Source organism: Oxyura jamaicensis, chromosome 13 (assembly GCF_011077185.1).
Source record: "Oxyura jamaicensis isolate SHBP4307 breed ruddy duck chromosome 13, BPBGC_Ojam_1.0, whole genome shotgun sequence".
NCBI classification, from domain to species: domain Eukaryota; kingdom Metazoa; phylum Chordata; class Aves; order Anseriformes; family Anatidae; genus Oxyura; species Oxyura jamaicensis.
In genome coordinates, this window is record NC_048905.1 from 17,331,749 (window position 1) to 17,353,067 (window position 21,319).

The 21,319-nt window shown below is 49.2% G+C and overlaps 1 protein-coding gene across 5 annotated transcripts in view; it reads right to left on the minus strand.

The window, feature by feature from the left end:
* Positions 1–11,874: 11,874 nt before the first annotated feature.
* FNIP1 (folliculin interacting protein 1) overlaps positions 11,875–21,319 on the minus strand; it is a 62,461-nt gene continuing 53,016 nt past the window's right edge. For all 5 annotated transcript variants that reach the window (XM_035338738.1, XM_035338737.1, XM_035338739.1 and 2 more), the window contains 7 exons: positions 20,722–20,868; positions 18,563–18,732; positions 16,183–17,608; positions 15,654–15,822; positions 14,247–14,444; positions 13,727–13,842; positions 11,875–12,766 (listed from right to left, as the gene is read on the minus strand). In XM_035338738.1, coding sequence (XP_035194629.1) covers positions 12,688–12,766; positions 13,727–13,842; positions 14,247–14,444; positions 15,654–15,822; positions 16,183–17,608; positions 18,563–18,732; positions 20,722–20,868 — 2,305 coding nt within the window. In that variant the 3' untranslated portion in view covers positions 11,875–12,687. The remainder of the gene's footprint in view (positions 12,767–13,726; positions 13,843–14,246; positions 14,445–15,653; positions 15,823–16,182; positions 17,609–18,562; positions 18,733–20,721; positions 20,869–21,319) is intronic.

A 21,319-nucleotide genomic window follows, 5' to 3' on the forward strand; every position in this document is an offset into this window, starting at 1 on the left:
GCTGTTTGGTGTGTCTGCAACCAAAATAACGCAGAAACGGGCACTGGACCTGGGGATAAAAATTAATGGCCTAAGTATCCCATTCTCTTTTGCCCACAAATTCTCTTATTTTTTGTACATCAGCCAATGGACACACATCGAGCAGTGTACATAGAGGTACCAAATAGGATCAAAAGCTTCTATTCCCATTTAATTGCTTGGCTCAACTGGCTCGTGAAACAAGACTTTCCTCACTCCAAAAATACCTGAATTTGGATATGTAATGGCTGTAATAGCTGCAATTATTCCAGGGGCTATTTCAGCTGTCAGGTTTATTTTCCCAAATATCTCGAGAACAATGGAAATGAGTGTCATGATCCTAACTGCTTACTGGTGTTACAGCTAACGTCTCCACATGGCAAAGCCTATGTATTTAAATACAATTAAGAAGCTTTCACAAGTGAGTAATTTCAGGGCTGGGATTAAAGGATGTGGTCAAGCAGGATGCCTGTTGTCTGTGTGGAAGGGAAAATCTGCTTCCCTTTTGTCTGGATTGTATCACTACCCTAATTAAGCATCACCACATCATATTTTATTTATCAAAAAAAAATAATGATATGTGTAGCCTTACATATAAGAAGCAAAGGTGTGCTGCTATTTACACAGATAAATCGCAATCTAAGGAGATTAAATGTTTCTACTTCTAATGTCTGTGACTTTGAAAAGATCAGATAGACTACTTAGTGCGTGGCCTCGTGCTGGTGTGTGCCTTCAGTCGATCGGTTTCGCTGCCACTTGCAAAGTTGTCTTTTCATCTCACACCTTTCACCATCATGCACATGTCCCAGATTCTTCAGGGTAAAAATCAATTTCCTCACCTCTCCCAGTGGGAAAAACACACAATCATCACACACCAAGGTATTTTTTTTTGTATTTTTAAGTATTCTATACAATTCTCATTGCCATGAGATCTATTATAGTCTGCCATTTTCCTTCTTTGCTCTCCAGTATGGCTTTTAGGCTATCAGTTTGGTTTTCTCAGTTAAAAAAACAAAAAAAAAAAAAAAAATCCCCTTCAGAGATTCATTCACATCATTGACCAAAGGCTAGGTAAGTATGTGTTCACCACACCGCAAGGAAAATACAAACTAATGCTCTGCCTGACCAGAGAAAAACAAAATGTTCTGGGATCCCCCAATGGGAGGACACTGTTCAGACTGTTTGAACATATTTGCTTATTCTGATGATTAATTTTCTGTGCTTGTTATGGCTCAGTAAAAGTGCCTGAAATGGTGAATGCACAGAGACAGTAATTTCATGCAATGGGTACTTTTTGCCGGGCAGTTACATTTTTGCAATGTTGCGACACCAACCACCTACCCAGATAAGAATATTGCACTTTCTAAAACAGCCTTTTGCCACTCAAAATTTCAATTTCAATGCATGAAGCAGTCATTTCGTATTCTACCACTTACTTTGCCCCTTCCGAGGCACGGCTCCCCACTTTCAGTGCAAAGGTTAAAGGTAAAACGCTGAAATGGCACATTAGGATTATGAGATCTTTAACTCCATCTTTCTGCTGTATGGTAACAAAAATTTTAAACCTAAAAAGCCACCTTTCCTCTTCTCTTTAACTCAACGCCAGCACAGGCTTCCTTTCCTACACACATTTTCCCCAAAGGCTGAAACTAGAAGGCCACTGTCACGCCAGCAGCTACAGAGGTCGTCATCACAGCCAAACCTTTATTTGTTAGCCCTGATCATCAAGACGGGAACAAATGGGAAACCTAATGATTTTTAAACACGGGGCACACCATGTTTCTCTACTTATACTTTGCCTCTGGTGACAATTTCCCTCGCTTTTCACGCTCCCCGGTCCCCACTGGAGCTGAGCTCTGGAGGAGGGCTTGGGGACAGGGATGAGGAGCCGGAGATGCAGCTGCTGTGGGTGAACGCGTCCTGTGGAGACGGTGACCAGTCACTGCACTTTGGTTCTGGCCAGCTTCGGGCGTTTCTTCTGGCCGAGGGCATCTGGGGGCATCTCCGTGGGCAGGGCTTTGTGGTGGGGATGGGAGCCAGCGAGCGGCCGCGCTCCGGAGCCCCTCACAGCGGGCGTTGTTTCGGGCAATGCCTCCTCGGTCGTGCCTTTGGGACCGCAGTCCCGTGCTAGGCACAGCCAGCTAAAGCAAACAGCGACTGGGGTTGTTAGCTGTTGGCTTGCTAACATTTCTGTGAAAACAAAGATGCCCATTGACACGGAGCCTGAAATCTGCCAGCGCGGACGGGGAGCGCTGCTTATATCAAAGCCGTACCGACTGTCCCCTTGCTAGCATGCAGCTCCTCACCTGCCTCTGACATTTCCGTGTCCAAATGTGAAAAGCCACCGTCGAGAGGTGCGTTGCCCTCTGGCGAGTCCCTCCAAAGCCTGGGCTGCAGGTCAGGGGCAGCTGGGTGCCCGCGGTGCTGCCGAAGGGCCGCAAGCCGAGGGCCGCACACCAGGCCCTCCCGTCCGCCCCGTAAAGCAGAGTAAGAACTGACGAAACCATTCAAAATTCCTACCAAATACCGTCCGAAATAAAACCAGCTGATTTGCTCTGAGCCAGGAGCTTTTACCCCACCAGAAACACGCACACTGTGGTGGAACAGCTCTGTTTCCTTCTGCCTGAAACAGGCACTTTTATCGAATGGCTTTCTCCTGCCGTTCCACTCTTTCTGCACAAAACCTGGACGTATTTGATTCCAGCCTCAGCACTTTGTTGGCAAAAGCTAAAAGAGCATATGGACCTGTCTGGATATTTGAGGCATCCAGCAACAGCATACAGATGTCCAAGCTCTAGGCTGAAAAAAGCGAAGACGGGGGAGGAGGGGGAAAACCTGCCCTGACAGGAAGCAATCTGGAGCCAGTGACGCCACATTTGCATTTCCTTTGTTGTTATAATCAAGTTAAAACCTTAGCTGAAAGATATTCCTCATTTATAGGAAGCCAAGAGCCACTAGAAAAGGAAGGGTGGGCGAGAGAACGGGCCCAGGCATCCAGAAAGCTGAACACCAAAAATCAAGAGAAGACCCGATTCTTTCCAGGGATAACCCTGTGCCAGCAGTCAGGGGCCAGCCCAACACATTGATTCCAAAATCTTTCATTACTTCCTTAATTAACGAGAAATAACCTTAATTAATTTCTGGGTTCTGCTTAGAGTTGTGCATTTAAAGGTTGCAAGATGATTTCATAAACGCTGGCGATTTTGCGGCTGTGACCTGTTGTAACCCGGAGAGAACACGTAATGTTATTTGTATTTTTCTCCTGAGTAGTTATTTTCAGAGGCAAAAAGCCAAACACTTGCATAACTCAATATTATCCTTCCTTCTATCTCTGACATTTGCAAGTGGACAACGCTTTGGCTGACAACCCTGAGCCCGCAGAATACATGGTTTGCCTGCGGAGGGGAGCCAGTTTAAATATGATAAAGAGTAGAGTAAATAGGATTGCAGTCCTCCCCCCCCTTTTAAGCAAACGGAGTAATTCTCCGAGCATGTGGAAGAATAATAAACAACCTCCGCGCTGCCAAATAACAGGCCAGCAGTCTAGACTTTTTCTCAACTTGCAATCAACGAGATTAAGAAATTGCTAATAGCTGCCTGACAAGCGATTTCTCCGCTTTGTGCAACAGAAAACGTGCTCCTTGGTGGCGAAACGCTGCGAGAGCCCTTCCAGCGCTTGAGCAGAGCCCAGGGCCGGGGAAGCCTCGGGGCATTTCCTCGCTGTGTCAGCGCCCGTGAGCCCCTCGCAGCCGCGGTGCCTGCTCTCGCAGCCAGCCCGGCTCTCGTATATCCGTAGGAAGAGCTGTGTCCGGGTGTTGGTGTCCCTGCCCGTGTGTACAGACTATAATTTGATTACGAAGAAACGTTGCATAGTTCAGGAGACTCAGAGCAGGCCTGGGAGCCAGGAATGCGCTGTGAACTCACTGCAAAGCTATGTAGGCCAAAATTCCCTCTGTCATCCTCTGGTTTTAGTCACATCTCGGTGCTGCTGGCCTGATTTTTCTGATGAGGGGAGTCCGAAAAACAGCTCCCGCTGACATGAGCGAGCTCGCGAGTGCTCGGCTCCTGCACGCTGCTAAATTGGGTCCCCGACACTGAGGCCGCCCTCGTCAGCCTGCTTGTGTCACCTCTCCGCACCATGACAGAGCTCCTCGTCATCCCCTCTGATCTGTTCTCTGGTATTTAATGACCCCATGGAGCTAATGAGGTGCTTGGTTCCCCCACGCAAGCCCAGCCACACGGGCGCGATGCTATCGGTGAAACCATTAAATCTCAGGCATGCGGAATATCCAGAAAGTTCCTGTTTTCTGCATGGCGGCTGTGGCCTTCAATTGCAGAAGCATCCCGTGCGCTCACGTGTTCCCACGGCAGAACAAACCGTCTTCTGCGAGCAAAATCCTGTTTATTTTTAACTCCGAGAAGACGTGCAGATGACTCTCCTTCCACTCGGGGTGGTTTTTCTCCCTTCCTCCCCTCAGCCTCACGGCAGTTTCGCCTCGCAGCAGATGTGGTGGCAGGAAGGCGGCGGTGGCCGGCGGTGGCCTCTGTCCCCGTCCCCTGCAGCACCGCGGGCTCCCCTCCACCTTCAGCACCGAAGAGCCCAGACAACGTCCAGCCTTTCCCAGCTGCAGGGGGGATGCAGGAGGGTCGGGGCACAGCACCAGCTCCGGGAGGACCCGCTCGCTGCTCCTTCCAGCACGCAGCATGGGCACGATGCTCGCCACGGACCTGGACAGCCCCAGGGGGAACTGCCTCCCTAGGAGGCTTCACCCAGGGGCTGAGCTGTGAGGGACAAGAGGCAGCACCCCCACTGCACGTGGGGGAAACAGGAGAGGGAAGTGCTCCTCCAAAATACCCTCCTGTGGTCACCTACGTGGAAGGGATTTCTCTAGCCGAGAGCACAGCGGGCTGCTCCTCTTTGCTTCTTGCTGCCATGCTGTGAATTTAAAAATGGCCTGGGGACACTCGCTTCCAGAAGCGCTGTGGCACCAACAGCAGTATTGTCAAGGAAAGGTGATTTTAATACCCACAAGTGCAACGACTGCAACTGAAGCAGCAAACTCTGACTCTCCTGGGCCGTGGAGTCGGGCTGCCTGCGCTTTGGTACCCTGCAGAGGAGCTGCCCTGCGAGCGCCCGGCTCCCCCCGGCCCCCAGGAACGCGCTCAGTGGCATCCCAGCGAGCTGAAAGCCGGGGGTGTCACCAGCACACGTCTCAGCAGCTGAATTCTTCAAACTGTTCTGGCGACTGATATTCTTCTCGGAGTCTTGGCCAGTGGGCAGATTCTTTCCACAGATGTCTGCGTTGCGTTTAAACAGTTGGGTTTCACTGCTGGCGTTGTCCAGGGCAGAGCTGGCTCTGCAGCAGAAGTGTTTCCTTTTACATAAACACTCGCAGTAGCAGTTGCTATTTTGTGAACTACTAATTGACTCTGTCTCCAGGAGGGAATTACAAACGAGCTGCACTTTTTAAGAAGAGGCCGAGAGAAATGGAAACAATTTGTGGGCTTGTAGTTAAGGAGACCTTGAGGTAGCAGGAACCACCCCGGAGATTTTTCCAGTTGCGGTCTAAAAGCGGGATGCACACAAATGGTAAAGGATCTGCGACCGAGGACTGCAGCGAGAGTAATTCAATAGGGAACCGAAGAAAGCAAAGCTCGACAGGAGCCTGCGCCCAGGAGGCAGAGGAGGGACGGGTGGGAGCCGCCAGCGGGGCAGGAGCAGCTCCTGGGGCCTGGCACCGCCGACGGTGAGCGGTGGCGGGTGCCAGCAGCAGCACAAGAGGGGAGGTGACAGCTCCACAGCCCTCCGGGAAAAGTGGTCCAGAAATCACTGGTGACAACACGGGCACGCTTCGGCAAGGAGGGGGATGCAGTCCTGCAGGAGAAAGTAATTTCCTCCCTGCGCCACCAAGACCGCCACATGCTCCAGTAACGACGCTCAGCTGCCTCCCCACTTGATGGTCCGAACAGGAAACAGCCGAGTCACAAATTAATTAGAGATCCCTAACGAGCTCCCGTGCCCTGGCTGCAAGCGGTGAAGGCGGAGGGCAGACACCGCTGATGGAGGACGTTTCCCCTCCGGCTGCCCCAGCTGAGCGTGGTTACAAACCCAGGGCCTTCTCCCGTGCGCGCGCGGGCTCCCCGGAGCGCTGCCAAAAGCCGCGGCTCCTCGGCGGGGCGGGGGGCAACCTGCCCCAGGAAGCCGCGCGCAGCGGGGTCAGCAGTTTCCCAGCGAGCAAGCCTGGGAAAACACAGGCGAGGATGTGACAGCCCGCTACGACGTCTTTGCAAAGCTGTGTTTAGGTTAGGGATTGTTTTCCCTCCCCAGAATGGGGATTCACGGCTGCGAAGGGATGCAAGCAGCCAGAGGCAGGGCGGATCTCTCGAGCTGAGGATGGGGTCCCCGATTTTAATGCTAAATCACTTCAAGCCTCAGTTCTTAAAAAACTCTGCTTCCAAGGGAAGAGCCTGGTTTATACTAACCTATAATTTAAGAAATGGTTCGCAGATTTAAACCCTATTTCGAAAAATAAATTTGCCTGCAGGCTGATGGCTTTTGCAGCCTCTCCAGCATCAGAACAATGTCATGTGAAACGACAGAGATCAAGACCTTTATTAAACTGTTTGAGCTGCACAAGAAAAACAAGCCTGTGGAATAAAGTGCAGGATCATTAATTATTGCAGCACAAGCAGCACAGCTGTAATTATCTTGTTCGCCGAGAATATCTCCCTCCAGTTTTATCAGGCTTCCCGGTAATGCGTGCAAGCAGGAGCCCTTATTCTTTCTGCTCCTTTGGTAGCGATCAGAATTAGGCAGGATTTCTAGTTACAGCTGCTATTAATAAATCTACTCCTTGAAAATTTGGTGCTTAATTTCTTAGGATTCAGTGCGCTCCATAAGCTATTGAAAAACCTAATTGCCCATGGCTGTAATTTTGAAGTAATTATAGAAGAATTACCGCGTCTATTCTTTTTGAATGAATCTAAATTCTCCGAAGTGAGAAGTGGCTCTGGCAGGAAAAAATCAAGCGGGCAGCCCCGTTTGCACCCTCTTCCCCAGGTCACCCTTCACAAGCACCTCTGTAGCACGGTGCTGCCCACGCCGGGGCTGCTCGGCACCAAAGCTTGTGCCAGGGAGCTGAGGAGGGAAACGAGCCCCAGCTGCAGCAAGCTTCTGGTTACGGCGGTTGGAAACCAAACAAGAGCAGCCAAAGGCGGTTGGGGAAAGTTCCCCTCTCTCAGCGCTTTGGAAAGCGTGGGATGGGTGAAGCCTGGAAACAAAGCCCCCCAGCACTGAGCAGGGCCCTGCTGGCGGGGCCGGGGTGGGAGGTGCACCTCACCCGTAGTGTCTCCAAGCACAGGAAGAGCCACGTGCTGACAGTGTCTCGTTTCGGGATGTTTTTCTGGTGTGCAGTAGTTACGGGTGCTGGGAGCGCCCGGTGCCCTGCCGAGGCCGGCTGCCCCGCAGCGCAGCTGGAGCCGCAACGTGCACGGTGACGCCCGCCCCGCCGAGCAGATGTCTTCAGCTCCAGCTGGGAACAAACAGCTGGAACAGGCGGGGGTTTAAAATACAACTCTGCTGCCGTACAAATATTTTCGGTAATGAAAATAAACAAAGAAAGGGGCGTGACATGGTTCCTTGTGCTACTATGCTTCCAAGGCGAAGATGGGCTGCAAGACAGCGGAGGACCCGTGCCAGACCCGAGAGGGTGGCACGAGGCTGAAGGCTCCCCGGGAGCTGCTCCTTTCCAGGGGCATTAACGCAGCCCGCGGGATGCACCCGGCCACGTGGCACATGCAGCAGATGGTGCCATGGCAGAAAATACTGCCCAGCCACGGTGCCTTGGGTCCTGCTGGGGCAAGGAGAGCTGCAGCACCTCCCCGACACGCCGTCCCTCACTGCTGCTCCCCGGCCCATGTCCCAGGGACACCCACAGCCCCTTGGAAGGCTCTGTGGTGGCACCGCTTCCGTGCCTGGGGCAGGGGCTCACACCGCCAGCTTCGGCACCGAGCGCTGATCCCCAGGGGCATCAACAGGGTCAGGGCATTCGCCCGGCACCTTCTGTGGCAGCAGAGGTCTCAGAGCAGAGCCCACGTTGATGGGGAATCAGATGTTCTAAAAGCCTGCAGAGATCCTCCCAGGATTTGAACTCGCGGTTCTTTGTCAAAGCTGAAAAGCAGCGATTCCAGGAAAACAGCATCGCCAGCGAGCTAGCGACACTTCCCGAATCCAAGCGCTGATGTAGTTCGAATTGCCTGTAGCAACAGCAAAGATGATTTTGTTGTACACAGGCAAGACAAGAAGAATAGGCAGTTGGTGTACGAAGCCTGTAGCTGTTATTGTAGCACATGAAAAAAGTCAGGGGCTGGCTGGAACAGAATGTGCACACCGCCGAGCATAAACACAGGCGTTTCTTGCAGCGCACAGCCTCAGAAAGACACACGCATCCCCAGGGCGTGTGCTTGCATCTAACTCCGGTTACAAGGCCACTACTTTTAATGGTAAACACTCACATTTGAGCATCACATTCGCAGAGAGAACACAAGAGGGGTTCGGGATGAGCACTGTGCTCATGCAGACCACAGCTGACGCAGAGCAGCCTCCCACCCTGCACCCCCGGAGCGGTGCTGCTGTTACGATGCCCTAAACTGCACAGGACAAAGCCACTGCTCCTCTGCGGAGCCGCGGGGAACGGCACAGGGGATGAAGGGTGCTGCCGCACTTGCACGCCTGCTTTTGGCTAGGCAGCAGTTAGTTAACTTCTCCTTTGTATCAGGAAAATCAAGGGAATTCCAGAAAAGGAGTAATAACATGAAAAACCAGTGGCTAGCGGGTGCTGTATTCCTGTCTGGCTGGAGATCTAAGAGGGAAATCAGTGCTGGGCGTTACCATCAGCATTTTCTGGATGCTGCAGCGATTCTATTGCTGAATTTACTGCTAACATACTCTCTGGCCAAACACCCACGCGGAGACACATGATCCCCGCTAACCTCGCGCATCCCCTGTCAGGAGGACACCTCATGGTCATCTGCTCTGCTAACACAAAGCTCTCCATGCAAAATTCTCTTCTCTTGCAGGGAAGCGATTACAAACACCCTGCTAGTGGGACAATCCGCTCTGCAGGCAAATTTTGGAGCGATGTACAGCCCAGAGAGAGGAGCACTGCCTTATGCACACCTCTCTTCCAGCATCAGCGAAGACGCTCAGGACCGCCTTCCCGTCTGATTGCCCCTTTCTGCACCATTGCCATTCACAACCAAGGGACAGCGAGCACAAACCTCCATCCGAAATGGCCAATTCCCTGAGAGACCCCGAAGTAAATGGCTGCAGCACCACGAAGCAGAACCCAAAAGGGATGTGTGCTAAGAGGGGCACAGATGCCAGCCCTGAGATGGTTACAGCTTTTAGTGTCACCAGCACGCTCTTACTGCAAGCATAAAAAAATACACAAAAGGTGCCAGAAATAAACTGACATACTGTATTTATTGCACAAATTTCCCCTAAAATTGGGAATGGTTATTATAATACAAGTGCACATCTTGGGAAATATATACAAAAACAGAAGAGAGAACAAGTATGTACATTTTACCCAGCATTTTACAAGTACCACCATCTAAATAATTTAGAGAAAGCAAAAAAATTGTCATAAAACATCGTAGCATCTCATAGGGAAAACAGAGGCAAGGTGTAAAATCCTTTCTTTGAATTTTTTTTTGTTCTTAGCAGCCCGGTGTTTGCCAATTGAAACAAAAAAACGTTTCCTAATTTGCGTGCCTAGCACACTTAGTTTTCAGCCAGAAAATTAAGACATGTTAATGGGATTGATAATAGTGGAACAACAGAAACCAAACGCGTTAGTCGCCTATTCACATAAACAACTGGGATATACTTTTTAAAAGCCAACGCTACAGTCCTGTAAAAGATCCCTTTTTGTATTATTCACCCCATCGACACACGTACCACGTTGTTCACGTACCCTAGAAGTTCACTTCCAGAAAACCTCCCCGGCACACGACGGCTTCGTTGGCGTTTTCACCACAATGGCAATCAACAAACACTGCCGGGAGCGCCGCGCGGGGCCGCGGGGAGCCGGCACCCCTGGGTACACGGCGAGGAAGCCGCATCCGCGGCCTCTTTGCCTTGGAGTGACCGAACAAATCATTACGCCGATGGCAACGGGCTGTGTCAGGCAGAAGGCAGCAGAGAAGGATGCCACCGAACACCAACTCTCTTCTCAAGTTAACGCTAATTTCAAACTGTGCAAGGGCTTCTCGTGCTCCAGAGTCAAATCCGCTTCAAAGCACTCCGCAGGACTTGCCTACTGATGGTTAACTGGAGAACACGATACGTCCTGTCCCGTGCACTGTAAGCACAACTGTGAGGTGCCACGATGGTGCAGAGCTTCCCAGCCACGCACTCAGGTTGAACACGTCCGAGAACACCCCGCAGGCAGCAGCAGCGCATCCACCGGCGGCTCCGGCATCGGGACCATGGCACCAGCGCCCGGCGGCACCGAGCCTGGCGGCTCCGACACGATCGGGTTACGGCTGCAGACCTATGTACGACGTTCAGAATCGGCTGCACCATAGCAAAGAGTTAAAAATTCGGATTCTGAGCTCAATCCCATATTTCATTAAAAATCTGTTTACACAACTGGGCCCCTGCATTCTGTGCTCATTCCAAAAGCCAGATGTAACACAATTGTGTGGCGAAGAGAGGACGCTTAAAGAATAGGGGAGAAACATTTCCTTAGATCACACAATAAACACAAGTTTCTTCCCTGCAGCAGTCAGCATTAGACTTTATATACAAAAGAGTTTCAGATGACACTGCCTGTATTGAAGTTGGGTTTGCTCGCTAACGTTGACTCAGTCCTGCATGGAAATTGGTGCGGGTTTGCCCATGTAGCTCTTCCCTGGAACAGAGTCTTGAGTTACAGATTTTAAATATCACTGAAAAAACACCCTGGGTGCAATCTGGCCCCGGCAAAGGAAGGAAGGAGAGTTTTGTCATCGACAGCAGCGGGGCAGGGATCCCTCCCATTATTTTCAAGTTTATAAAATGGTTAAAATAGATTGTATTGAAAATAACTCTGCAAACAACAATAGAAGGCGTGCTGTGCTATCCAAAATATGATTACAGAATGACATACTTGTAGAATCACTTATGCAGCTCAGTGACCGAGTGACCACGCATCTCCTACTTCTGTGGCTAATCCATGAAGCTCAAGGTACTGAATGTAATCAATGAAAACAGAACCAAACATCAGCAACATGAAGTGGCTGCTAGGACAAATAAGCAAAGGAAAGCCCGTAATGAAGTGTCCAGTTAAACTGAGGTAGTAGAGCCTTTGAAAACATAATCCACCTACCACTGGATATTTACATTACTTACACCAGATTGGTTCCATCAGCTATTCTTACAACTATTGTATATACAATGACAGAACGGTGATGGCTGAGGAAAGGAGAAATGCTGAGAATAAAATAAACAACATTTCCTGCTGGTAATTACACGAGCGAGTAGAAAAGGGATTAGAGCCATCTGCATCGAGGGTATACTTTGTCCAAAAATATTTTTGATATTACTGTTCTATGGTGTAATCAATGTTCAGTTTTTTGTAGAACGGTTTTAAAAAATATATCAATTAGTTACCTGAGCAATTAAGGGTAATAGTCTTCATTTTTTCCCCAATGCTTTGGTACAATTACTTCTAGCTCATTATTTCAATAGCTGGCTGACTGCTGTAAAAATAATACGATGTTGCAAGAACATTACAGACCGTAAAAAAGTTAGAGGTAATAGTCATGTCATCCCAGGGGCCCCTTGGGGAAACTTCAGCCAATGTTCTTTTGTTTTTCCTAACATTTTGATTATGTTGTCAAAAAAAAAGCATCACTTAATATAAAGCAACATTTAAACATTATAAACATTTAATACTGGTTACGACATCCGGCCAAGAAAGAGAATCTCCACCTTTAGCTTGCCCGTTGGCCTCTCCCTGCCTCCTCCCTGTCCCCCTGTCCCCCCCACTACTCCCTCTCCTCAGGAGAAAGATCATAAATAAAATTTGGAGCTGAGTGTCATTCATTAATAAGCTTTTTACAAAACCAAACAGTCCCCCTCCAACCCTTGTTCTTGCTCTGGGAAGTACCCAGAATTTGACTACTAGGTGAAAAAGTAGAAGTTGTTTACAAATGGTTGCAGCTTGAGAATTACAGATCCGAACACGATCCTAATCGATATAAGCCAGTCTGAAGACAGCAGCTGCCTTCTCTTGTTAAGTTTATAATTGGCAATAGCATCAAATATTTCTCAAAGCAGCTCTTCCTTGCGTTCCCCAGTATAAATTACAGTTAGTGGCAGAAACTGATAAAAAAAATGCAGATCTTCAGCTTTCGCTAAAATCTTCACTTTCCCGTGGCTGAAACCTTGGGCTTACTCATTTTCCTTTTTTCCTTTCTTTATCCTTTTTTTCTTTTTTTTACAAAAGACCAAGTGGGAGAGGAAAAGTCTCCAAGTGTTTGCACGATGTGCAGTCATATATGGAGCTGGTGCAGCTCAGCGAGCAGGCTGTCCCAGCTGCTGCAGAGAGAAAGGATCCAGAACAAGTTGTCTTCCACTTTGTTTCCAGGGGGAAAAGGTAAACGTCCGTGCCCTCTGGCATTTCAGAGCAGTATCTGGGCAACATACGGAGAGTGGGTGCTTGCTACAGCTGCCAGTAAAGGGAGGTCGCTGGATTCAATCCTGAAAGGAAGCAGAAGAGTCACATTTATCTGACCCTAAACACAGCAGGGCTGAACAAGCGCGTTAGGAACTCTACTGCCTGCTCAAGCCCGAGTGTTTGTACCTGGGCTGTGAGCCTGCACAGCTCTGAGGGGCAGGACATTCCCCAGGTAGAATTAAAGCCAATCGTGCTCCTCTCCTAATGCAGTAGTGCCAGCTGGGTTACAAACGCCAGCCACCAGGTTGTTTTAGCATCCAGTGGTGCCTGCTCAGACTGACGGGTGACAGGTCTGCACCACCACGCTGTGCTCAGCTCCTACCCGCCTCGCTTCTCACAAGGGGAACAAAGTGGTGAGGCGGCAGAGGGAGGGAGGAGAGCCAGCACATCCCCTCCTGCCCTCCAAATAAGGGCAGCAGCAGCTGGGTAGCAAAGCACAGGAGCAGAGGGCCAGGCTCAGCTCCTGCCGCTACCAGGGAGCCCTGGCACCGCGCTGCTGCTGCTCCCCGTCTCCAGCTCCGTGTGCCTCGCTGCTCACCCTGTTCTCCTGCACAGAGAGATTCATTCCGAGCCCTCCTATAAACACCCTGTAAATAGCTCCTCTGCCTGTGCCCCACGCCCACGGAGACAGGCTATGTGCCTTACATGACACGCAGGGTGCTTTCTGCCATGCAGGGGAAGTCAAGCTGGAGGACTCGGGTGCCCCACGTTGCTCAGTGCTGACTGACCAACTAAGGAACGAGTCCGATAAGCTCTGGAGTGCTGAGCCCAGCTTCCTGCCCGGAGGGAAGAGAGAGAGGCTGGGGGTTCCTCGGGATCAAGCAATGGCTAAGGAGAAGCCTGCAGCCATGTGTGATTTATGCCACACCACGGTTCCAGTCCCATTTAGGAATCCGTTTTCTGTGCTTAGAACAAACCCAGGCGGAGGATTTGGCACCAGGAAACCCGGGGCAGCACTGCTCTGAGGAAGTTTGTGATCGTACCCCAGCACAACACCCAGCTCTTTGACGTGAACTCTCATCTGGCCCTTGAGATATTCAGACAGCATCTTGCTCTTGAAATAGAGCTCCTGCAGCCGATCTTCCAGGTGCATAACACACTAAAAAGCAAAGAAAGATGCGTCAGGGACAGCACAGCGCCGTGGCCGAACTGCTCACAGCCTCAAAGCAGAACACCACAGACTGCACACATCCACTGCCTTTCCTCTGCCCGTGTCTAGGTGAATAATTAGTAACACATTAGCAGATTTTTTTTTACTGGCAAGACTCCCACTTCTGAGCAGAAGTTTTTGATTGCTTTTTAAATCAGAATTAATGAGACAGCTGTCTTGAATACAGAGCAGGGTTTAAATAGACAGCTCAGGCAGCTACATCAGGGGATGTGCTGGCTGCTAAAACTGTGGCTATGGACAAATAAACTGAGCAGAACCTTACAACATCTTTAACTTCTGAAGTGAAAGGATGCTTTAAGAACATCACCCCCTCGATTTTCACTCATACTTACGAAGTTTGGAGACAAATTATGCTTGTAAAGCTGAAGAGTGGAATGAAGCAGGTTGGAGACGAGACTGGAGACTAACACTTCTTTTCCCAGCTTGTTATCGATCATCCGCCTCTGGCTACTGGCCACTTGCACCGTCCATTTGTCCGTGTCTGCAATAATGCAGACGGCTTCTGCAATCGGCTCATCCAGAACAGGATGCTAGAAACCAAAAAAGAAGAGCAGACATCTGAGAACAGCCAATGGCAATGGCTCCTCCCAAAGCATCGCTACCCTGGACAGCAGGGGCAGCATCCCAGACACTGCCTCAGCTAAAGCACGGTCATGTGCTAAGACTTGCTCTCCATCCATTAAAAACAGAGCTTTATTTATTGTAAGCAAGGCACGGTCTTAGAAAGACTGCCATTATCATTTTATTCCAGGCTTGTGAGGGTGGCACTTGCTGACAATTTTATCTTTTGATATTTGATGTGAAGAGTTCTGACTGAATATAGCTTAAAATGAGCAGATGTTTAAAGCATATTTTAATATATTGTTCTTTTTAAACCCCTACAACTGAAAGCACCAGAAACCCAACTTGCTTTTGAACACGGCTGTGTCAATGAGGCCAACTCTCTTCCCACTTGCCACTGGTTTGCTGTCAGAGGAGGGCCAGCAGAGGGAGCACCCAGCTAAGCCTGCGCTCAGCTCGCCTCCTTCCAGCCTCTTCTTTAGAAGAGGAGCCAGGGAGGTTTTAAGAAGGGAGCACATGGAGCCCCAGCGCATCTTGTGGGCTCAACAAGCCCCTTTAGGACTCCCGTTTGGTATCGGTCTCTCCTCTCCCCACAAAGCCAGTGCTCTCAGAAGCTGTGACAAACCCGAAAGGAGCTGGTGTCCCTGCAGGACTGAGTGCTGCTGCTGGCTTCACCGCAGGAACACGTCGTCCCCGCGAGCAGCAGCACGGTGGCCAGACGTGCACAGAAGGGGGATGTCCTGGGGGAGCACAGGGAGTTCAGCACAAGCACTGCAGCAAGACTCCGTGCCCGGGAAGGGACACACAGCAGCCTCCGTGTTTAATCTTGCTCAGCAGCATTGCATCCTGTGGGCACTCGGCTATCAGCAGGCTGCAATGTCTGCAAGACTCCCATTCCTCTAAGGCTCAGCTCAGAGATCCGTCTTCCCAAGGCCACAGGCCTCTCGGGTGGCTTCTTCAGCACGAATTTAAGTTTCTGTGCTCTGGATTTGCAGGGAAATAACAACGTTTTTTGGATACATTAATTGAGAGAGGAGAAAAAAAATGGTGATCTGGGAGGGGAGACACCTGAGGAGAGCTGTGACAGTAAGCGTTTCCACTTCCTGCAGATCTGTGGGTTTGAAAACATTTACCTTTCCTACAGCGACAAACACATTTACCAAATATAGCTTAATTACCTGCACAGCATGAGACAAATCTGACACCAAACAGTGCCGCAGCTTTTCATCACTTCCTATTCCTTGCAGAACAAAGTCGGGGACATACGATGAGCAGTAGCCGCCCAGTAAGGATCTTCCAAAATTGGCGATACTGGGCTGGACAGAGTTCACTTCGACTAATTTTGACCTGCAAGAAAGGCATATCAAGGAGATGTACAATCGTATATACCAAATTCAGCTTTCAAAGAGGTTGCACTCGCACATTTATCACATCTATTTTAACTTCCATTCAAGCACTTTTAAAAAGAAACGTTTTAAAGTCAGCTTTTGCAGTCAGCCATTGTGGAAGAAAAGGATACGAGCCAAGATCACAATGCACAATTAATATTTTTTTCCAGACCACTGATCTCTCCATATTCTTTTACAACGAGCAAGCTCAAGAGACACTTTTCCAACCACCGATGCCAAGTTAGCCTGCATTCCTCCCAACATGTGACATAAGAGGCTGCATCTTTTTTGGTCTCTGCTACTGCTGAATAGCACTTACCCGGGAAAAGGAATCTCATATTCTTCTGCCCAATCTTCTTGCTCTCCTCCGTAATAGTTACTGCTTGGTCTGGTTAGATCATGACCAGCGTCCTCGCTTTCACTGTCACCCAGGGCACTATCTGAACTCTCATTTCTTGGAATGTCCCAATCAATTCCCGGGGCGACCTTTTTCTCTGTGTTTTCTCTGTCCCCATGGGGGACACGAATAGAGATTTTCTCTCTTTGGTCCTGCTCAGCAAAGCAGATTTTGTACGTCTCCTGTTGAACGGAGTCCATAAATTTACAAAATTCGCTAGGTGGTTTGCTAGCCTTTGTACAGAGGTTTTTAGAAAACTCTAAACTACTGTTGTGAGCAAGAAGGTCCGTAGCTGCTTGCCCTGGAATATCATCAATAGTCCGGGTTTCAATTGAACTGTCATCAGTAAAATATTCATCAAACAGACTCATGCTCTCAGCGTTGTACGGGTTTGGATTCCAGCTCTGATGCTCGCTAGCAACTTGAGGAAAGGGTTCAGTTGTCCCACAGTCTCTATTTTGGTCCTCACCAGTTTGTTTAGCTTCACAGTTCTGATCAGCAGACACTCCTTCCTCCGCTGCTGGCGGGCTGTGATGCCTCGCAATTTGTTCCACGACTGCCTGACTTCTGAGCTCGATGTCTGAATCAGGTGACATGGAGTCTCCGATGAGGAAAGTCACCTTTGTCTGAGCTTCGGCAGCACTGCAAGGAAACGTATCGCAGAAGAGCTTATCTGGAGGCTTCTTTTCCACAGCTATACCGGGTGACCTTGTTGCACCGGCTGCCTGGTTGCCCGATTCCAGCGGGTCTTCTTCCCTCCACACGTCTGCTGATGGCTCCAAACTAGATTCTGTCGATACACGTTTTTCTGGTGAAGCTGCCCCTGCGCACACCACGCTCTCCAGGTTAGTGTCCAGGCAGGTTCTTGATGGCTTAACATCAACAGCATCTTCCTGGCAATCATCAGGAACAATCGTTCTGCTCTCGTCTGATGACGTTTCCAGCTCTACCTTAGGAGTGTTTTGCGTGTCTTCTCTCTCTTGCTGTGAAACACCTTCTATGTTTTGTGCAAGGGAAATGGGACATTTGCAGTATTTACAGCTACAGTTGGGAGTTCTCGTTTCTTCAGACTCCCTCGGGAGCAAGTTGCCCCTGTTCTTGTGCATTGTGACAAGCACATACTCAGATTCTTCTACTTCTCCTTTCTCCAGCGTGGTCGTTATAACAGTTCCAGGCATGACTATGGCTTCATCTTCCCCATTTTCTAGAAGATGTGTCTCTTGAAGTTCTGAGCATCTGATGAAGTAAGTGAGGAAATAAAGCAATCTCTGTACCAGGTCATGCCTTTTGCCAACCACAACTGTTTTTGCTAATCTCACAGGCGATCCGATAGCCCCATACAAGTCACCTACAACAGGAAATAAAGCAGACAAATGTTTTGCATCTTTAAAGCAAATGATTCCTCTAGTGGACAACTGTTGTCCATCTTTCAAAGCCCACAGCAGAAAAATACTGAATCAGAAGAGGACGGCTGCGCCAGTATTTTGGTTTTAATACAGAGAATTCTAATGAAGCTGCTGGTATCATATGTAAGGTGACACGCTGGTAGGGAGACATCTGATCTCATCTATTAGGGAGTATCTGCACCACCTAACTTCAGTGCCTAGCTCTGGAGGCTGGTCTCCCAGGTTCCTTACATAGCTGTGGGGAGAGGAGGCATCTGCTCTGAATTACCCTGGATAGTCTGGAAACTGGGCTGAACTTTTCCCTACCAAAAGAAAGCTGTCAGTAGACACAAACCTATGCCAAGAATGAAGGCAAAGTGTCAGTGGCAGGTGCCTAGCTGAAGCCTTCTTCTTTTCCTTCCCCTTGAGCCCTCGGATGGGTCATACGGGTTTTCTGACAGCTTGGAAGACTGGGCTCCAGGTTCACCTTTGCCTGCTGTACTGACAGTATGGCCACTTCTCCTCACAAGATGAATTTCTTCAATTTGGTCTTTCTAGAACCAGGCTTATTAATAGCAGCATCCCAAAATACCAAAACGGAGTTTCTTTATAGAGAGAGGACAAGGACCAGGATCCTCCATCATCACCAGGGCAGGTGACCTTAAGAGACCTGGCAAAGATGACTGAAGAGGGCTTTACTTTTTGGGTGCCATTTTACAACTGATACTGCAAAAAAACACAGCACGTTTAAAAAAATGCAGTGAACACCTCAGAGCCTGAAATACACGCTTTTGTTTTGAGTGGGAAACAAAAAAGTTTTAACACATGGGGGGAAAAGAAAGAAGCATCCATTAACATCACGCTGCTCGTACCCATTTACGCCGCGCTGTTACATGGGTTAGATGTTTGCCACGTACCGAGCTGTGCCCACAGCGGGTTGTAGGGGTGAGTTTTGGCCAGCATGTCCACGCTCTGGGAAGAATGCTTTTCCAGGAAGATTCGTATAGGCGGCTGGCCGTTCGGCATGACCGTAGGGACCCAGGCCAAGTGGTTAGTCAGGACTGCAGTCAGTAAAGCTGGTAAAAACCTGAAAGTAAGATGTTCGACATGTTTTCCAGGTTAAACATGTTAAACTGACAGCACTTCCGTGGTCTGCACGGATCATGGATGGCAGGAACAGCCTAACAAAGGCAGAGGACTGACTTTTGGTCCTCTCCCACACCTGCAGAGCTCTTTTTTAGAGCACACATCTAAAGTAAAACGAAGTATTTTAAACTTGTGGCAACCCAGTTCCTCTCTTTGGCAATAATTATGAGACTTCCTATTTTGAAAGCTCTGTGTTGTAAAACACCTCAAAACCGACTTCTGCCGTTCACTGTAAGAAGACGGTGGCACTGTGTGGCCTCTGACACGACCACTCCAAGCTGCAGAGCCCACATCCTTAAGGTCTGACTATTAAATGAGGAGGAAGGCTGTGATATTTGCTGTCATACCTGGAAAGTAGCCAGGCACTGTGTTGTTCCATAAAACTGTGATGCAATTTAAGCGCATACGGCTGCTCCTTTTCAGAACTACCACCCCCCAAGTTCCGTAACACCAGCAGTAAAAGAACGACAGCTCAGCCTGAAAGGCTCTGTCCTTACACAGGCAAATCAGTTTTCACCAGCTAGGCAAAAAAGCTTTCTGAAAAGTGTTGATTATGTGATTTACTGTAGCAACAGAGCACAGTTCCTGCTGCCAAGGAGGACAGCCTTTCCCTCCCTGTCTCCCTTCCCTGCAGGACGAGCGTGTGGCAGCTCAGCCCAAGATCCTCCCGCGCACCGACAGATGGTGCTGGCGGCTGCCTCAGCAGCTCCAGTGCCCAGGGAGGAAAAGAGACAAACTTCACCGAGCCTCAAAATAATGCTGTTTGAATATTTTACACCTATCAGAATCCCTACGGCTTAAATTCAGCCCTGTTTCCTGAGCAGAGGCGGCCAAAAGAGGAAAGCAGACTTAAAACCAGATTGCAAAGGACACAGGGCTTGATTTTCCTCTGGCTTCCATCAGTGTAAATCTTGCTATATTGAAAATAAACCAAACAAACCCAAACAAATGACCATTGAAATGTAAATAAAAGCACAGGGCTCAGAGTGACAGGGACTGAAAGAAGCTAATCCCAGGGAAAAGCTTTCAGTGCAGCGGGAACTTGTTTTAGGAAGGCACATTTGGACCCCCTCACAAATCCTAAGGGTTTCTCCCTCGCACTGAGGCAGGAGAAAGTGCACACACTGCCCACTAACTGTGACCTCCCCAGCCAGGGGAGGGAAAAGATGACAGAATCACCCCTGGGTGGCAAAGCTGAAGTCCGAGAGGAGCAGCGAGTGCCACCTCCCCTGCTGCTGCGCCTTCCCCACTGTTCCCCTGGGCTAACAGCTGGGCTTTCCGTTCATCCCCTCTGAGCTCCACATTTGTGCTCATTTTAGGATTTTCAGTACAGCCAAACACTTCAAAAACTTCCCCAATTCATGCCCTGGGGAAAGAGGATGAACTGTTGACGAAAGAGTAAATTTATCAGATCCTGCGGCGTTTATCACGAGCATTCTCCTTCTCAGTTTTTAACAACCGCTCAGGGCTTTGTCCAGAGGGCAGAAAGGAGAATGCTAACGAAGGAAACTGTTTCTTTAGGGACGTTTTACAGAAGTCAGCTTTAACAGCGATCTGCGGTCAGACAGCATTACACACGTGGCTCTCTCTTACCGAATGTCTAACCTTGCTCATCATATGATAACCGATTTTGAAAGGTAGATGAATGCATTTCACAAGGTATGTTCATCCCCTTCCAGACACACACACCCATCACGCGCTTCCTATGGATGCGTTTCAAATGTTTAGCCTTTACCAGGATTTAGGGGATTATGGAAGGAGGCATTTCATGGAGGTACTTGCTTACTACACTTCAGTTTAAAAACTAATGCATTTATGGATGGCCTTTTGATTTTCTCACTTATTACCAACATTTAAAAAATCGATTTAAAAATTATTAAAAAAAAAAGGCATTAACACATATCCATGTAAAAACTAAAATCCACCATACTGGTTTTTAGCAGCGTTTTCCATCAAGAAAGTGAATTCCTTCATGAAGCGATGGCACAGCTGGTTCTTCTCCGGTGTCCCCGACATCATAGTAAGCCAGACGGGCTCCCCGATCCGCGGCATCGTGTAGAGGTTGCAAATGGTCGTTCTAGGAAAAAAAAAAAAAAAAATCTGGAATGAAACCAAACAATGAAAGGCAGAGATCCCCGCTCAAATAATTCATACACAACTAATTCACACTCCTTCCCCCTGGGAGAGCCTCCCAGGTACGCGGTGCATCTGACCGAGCCCACCTCGAGCACAGCGGTGGGCACTGACACGAGCCAGCGGCTGCCCTGCTCTGAACGGACGGAGGTGAATGAGTTTTTGTTGGGGTTGCTTCCCTGCTTTCACTGCATTTCATTCCAAACACAGAACTCCTCCATAGCTGAGTTGTGACTAGTGCGAATTTACGTGCATCTGCTTTATAAAAATGCCTTATAAATGCTTTAGAAAAACTTCCCCCCTGCTTTAACAACCGGTGCAGCCCCACGCCAAACCTACCAACGTGCGGCTTTGCAGGGAAGGGGCCCAGGTCCCTGCTTTAACTTCAAATGCAT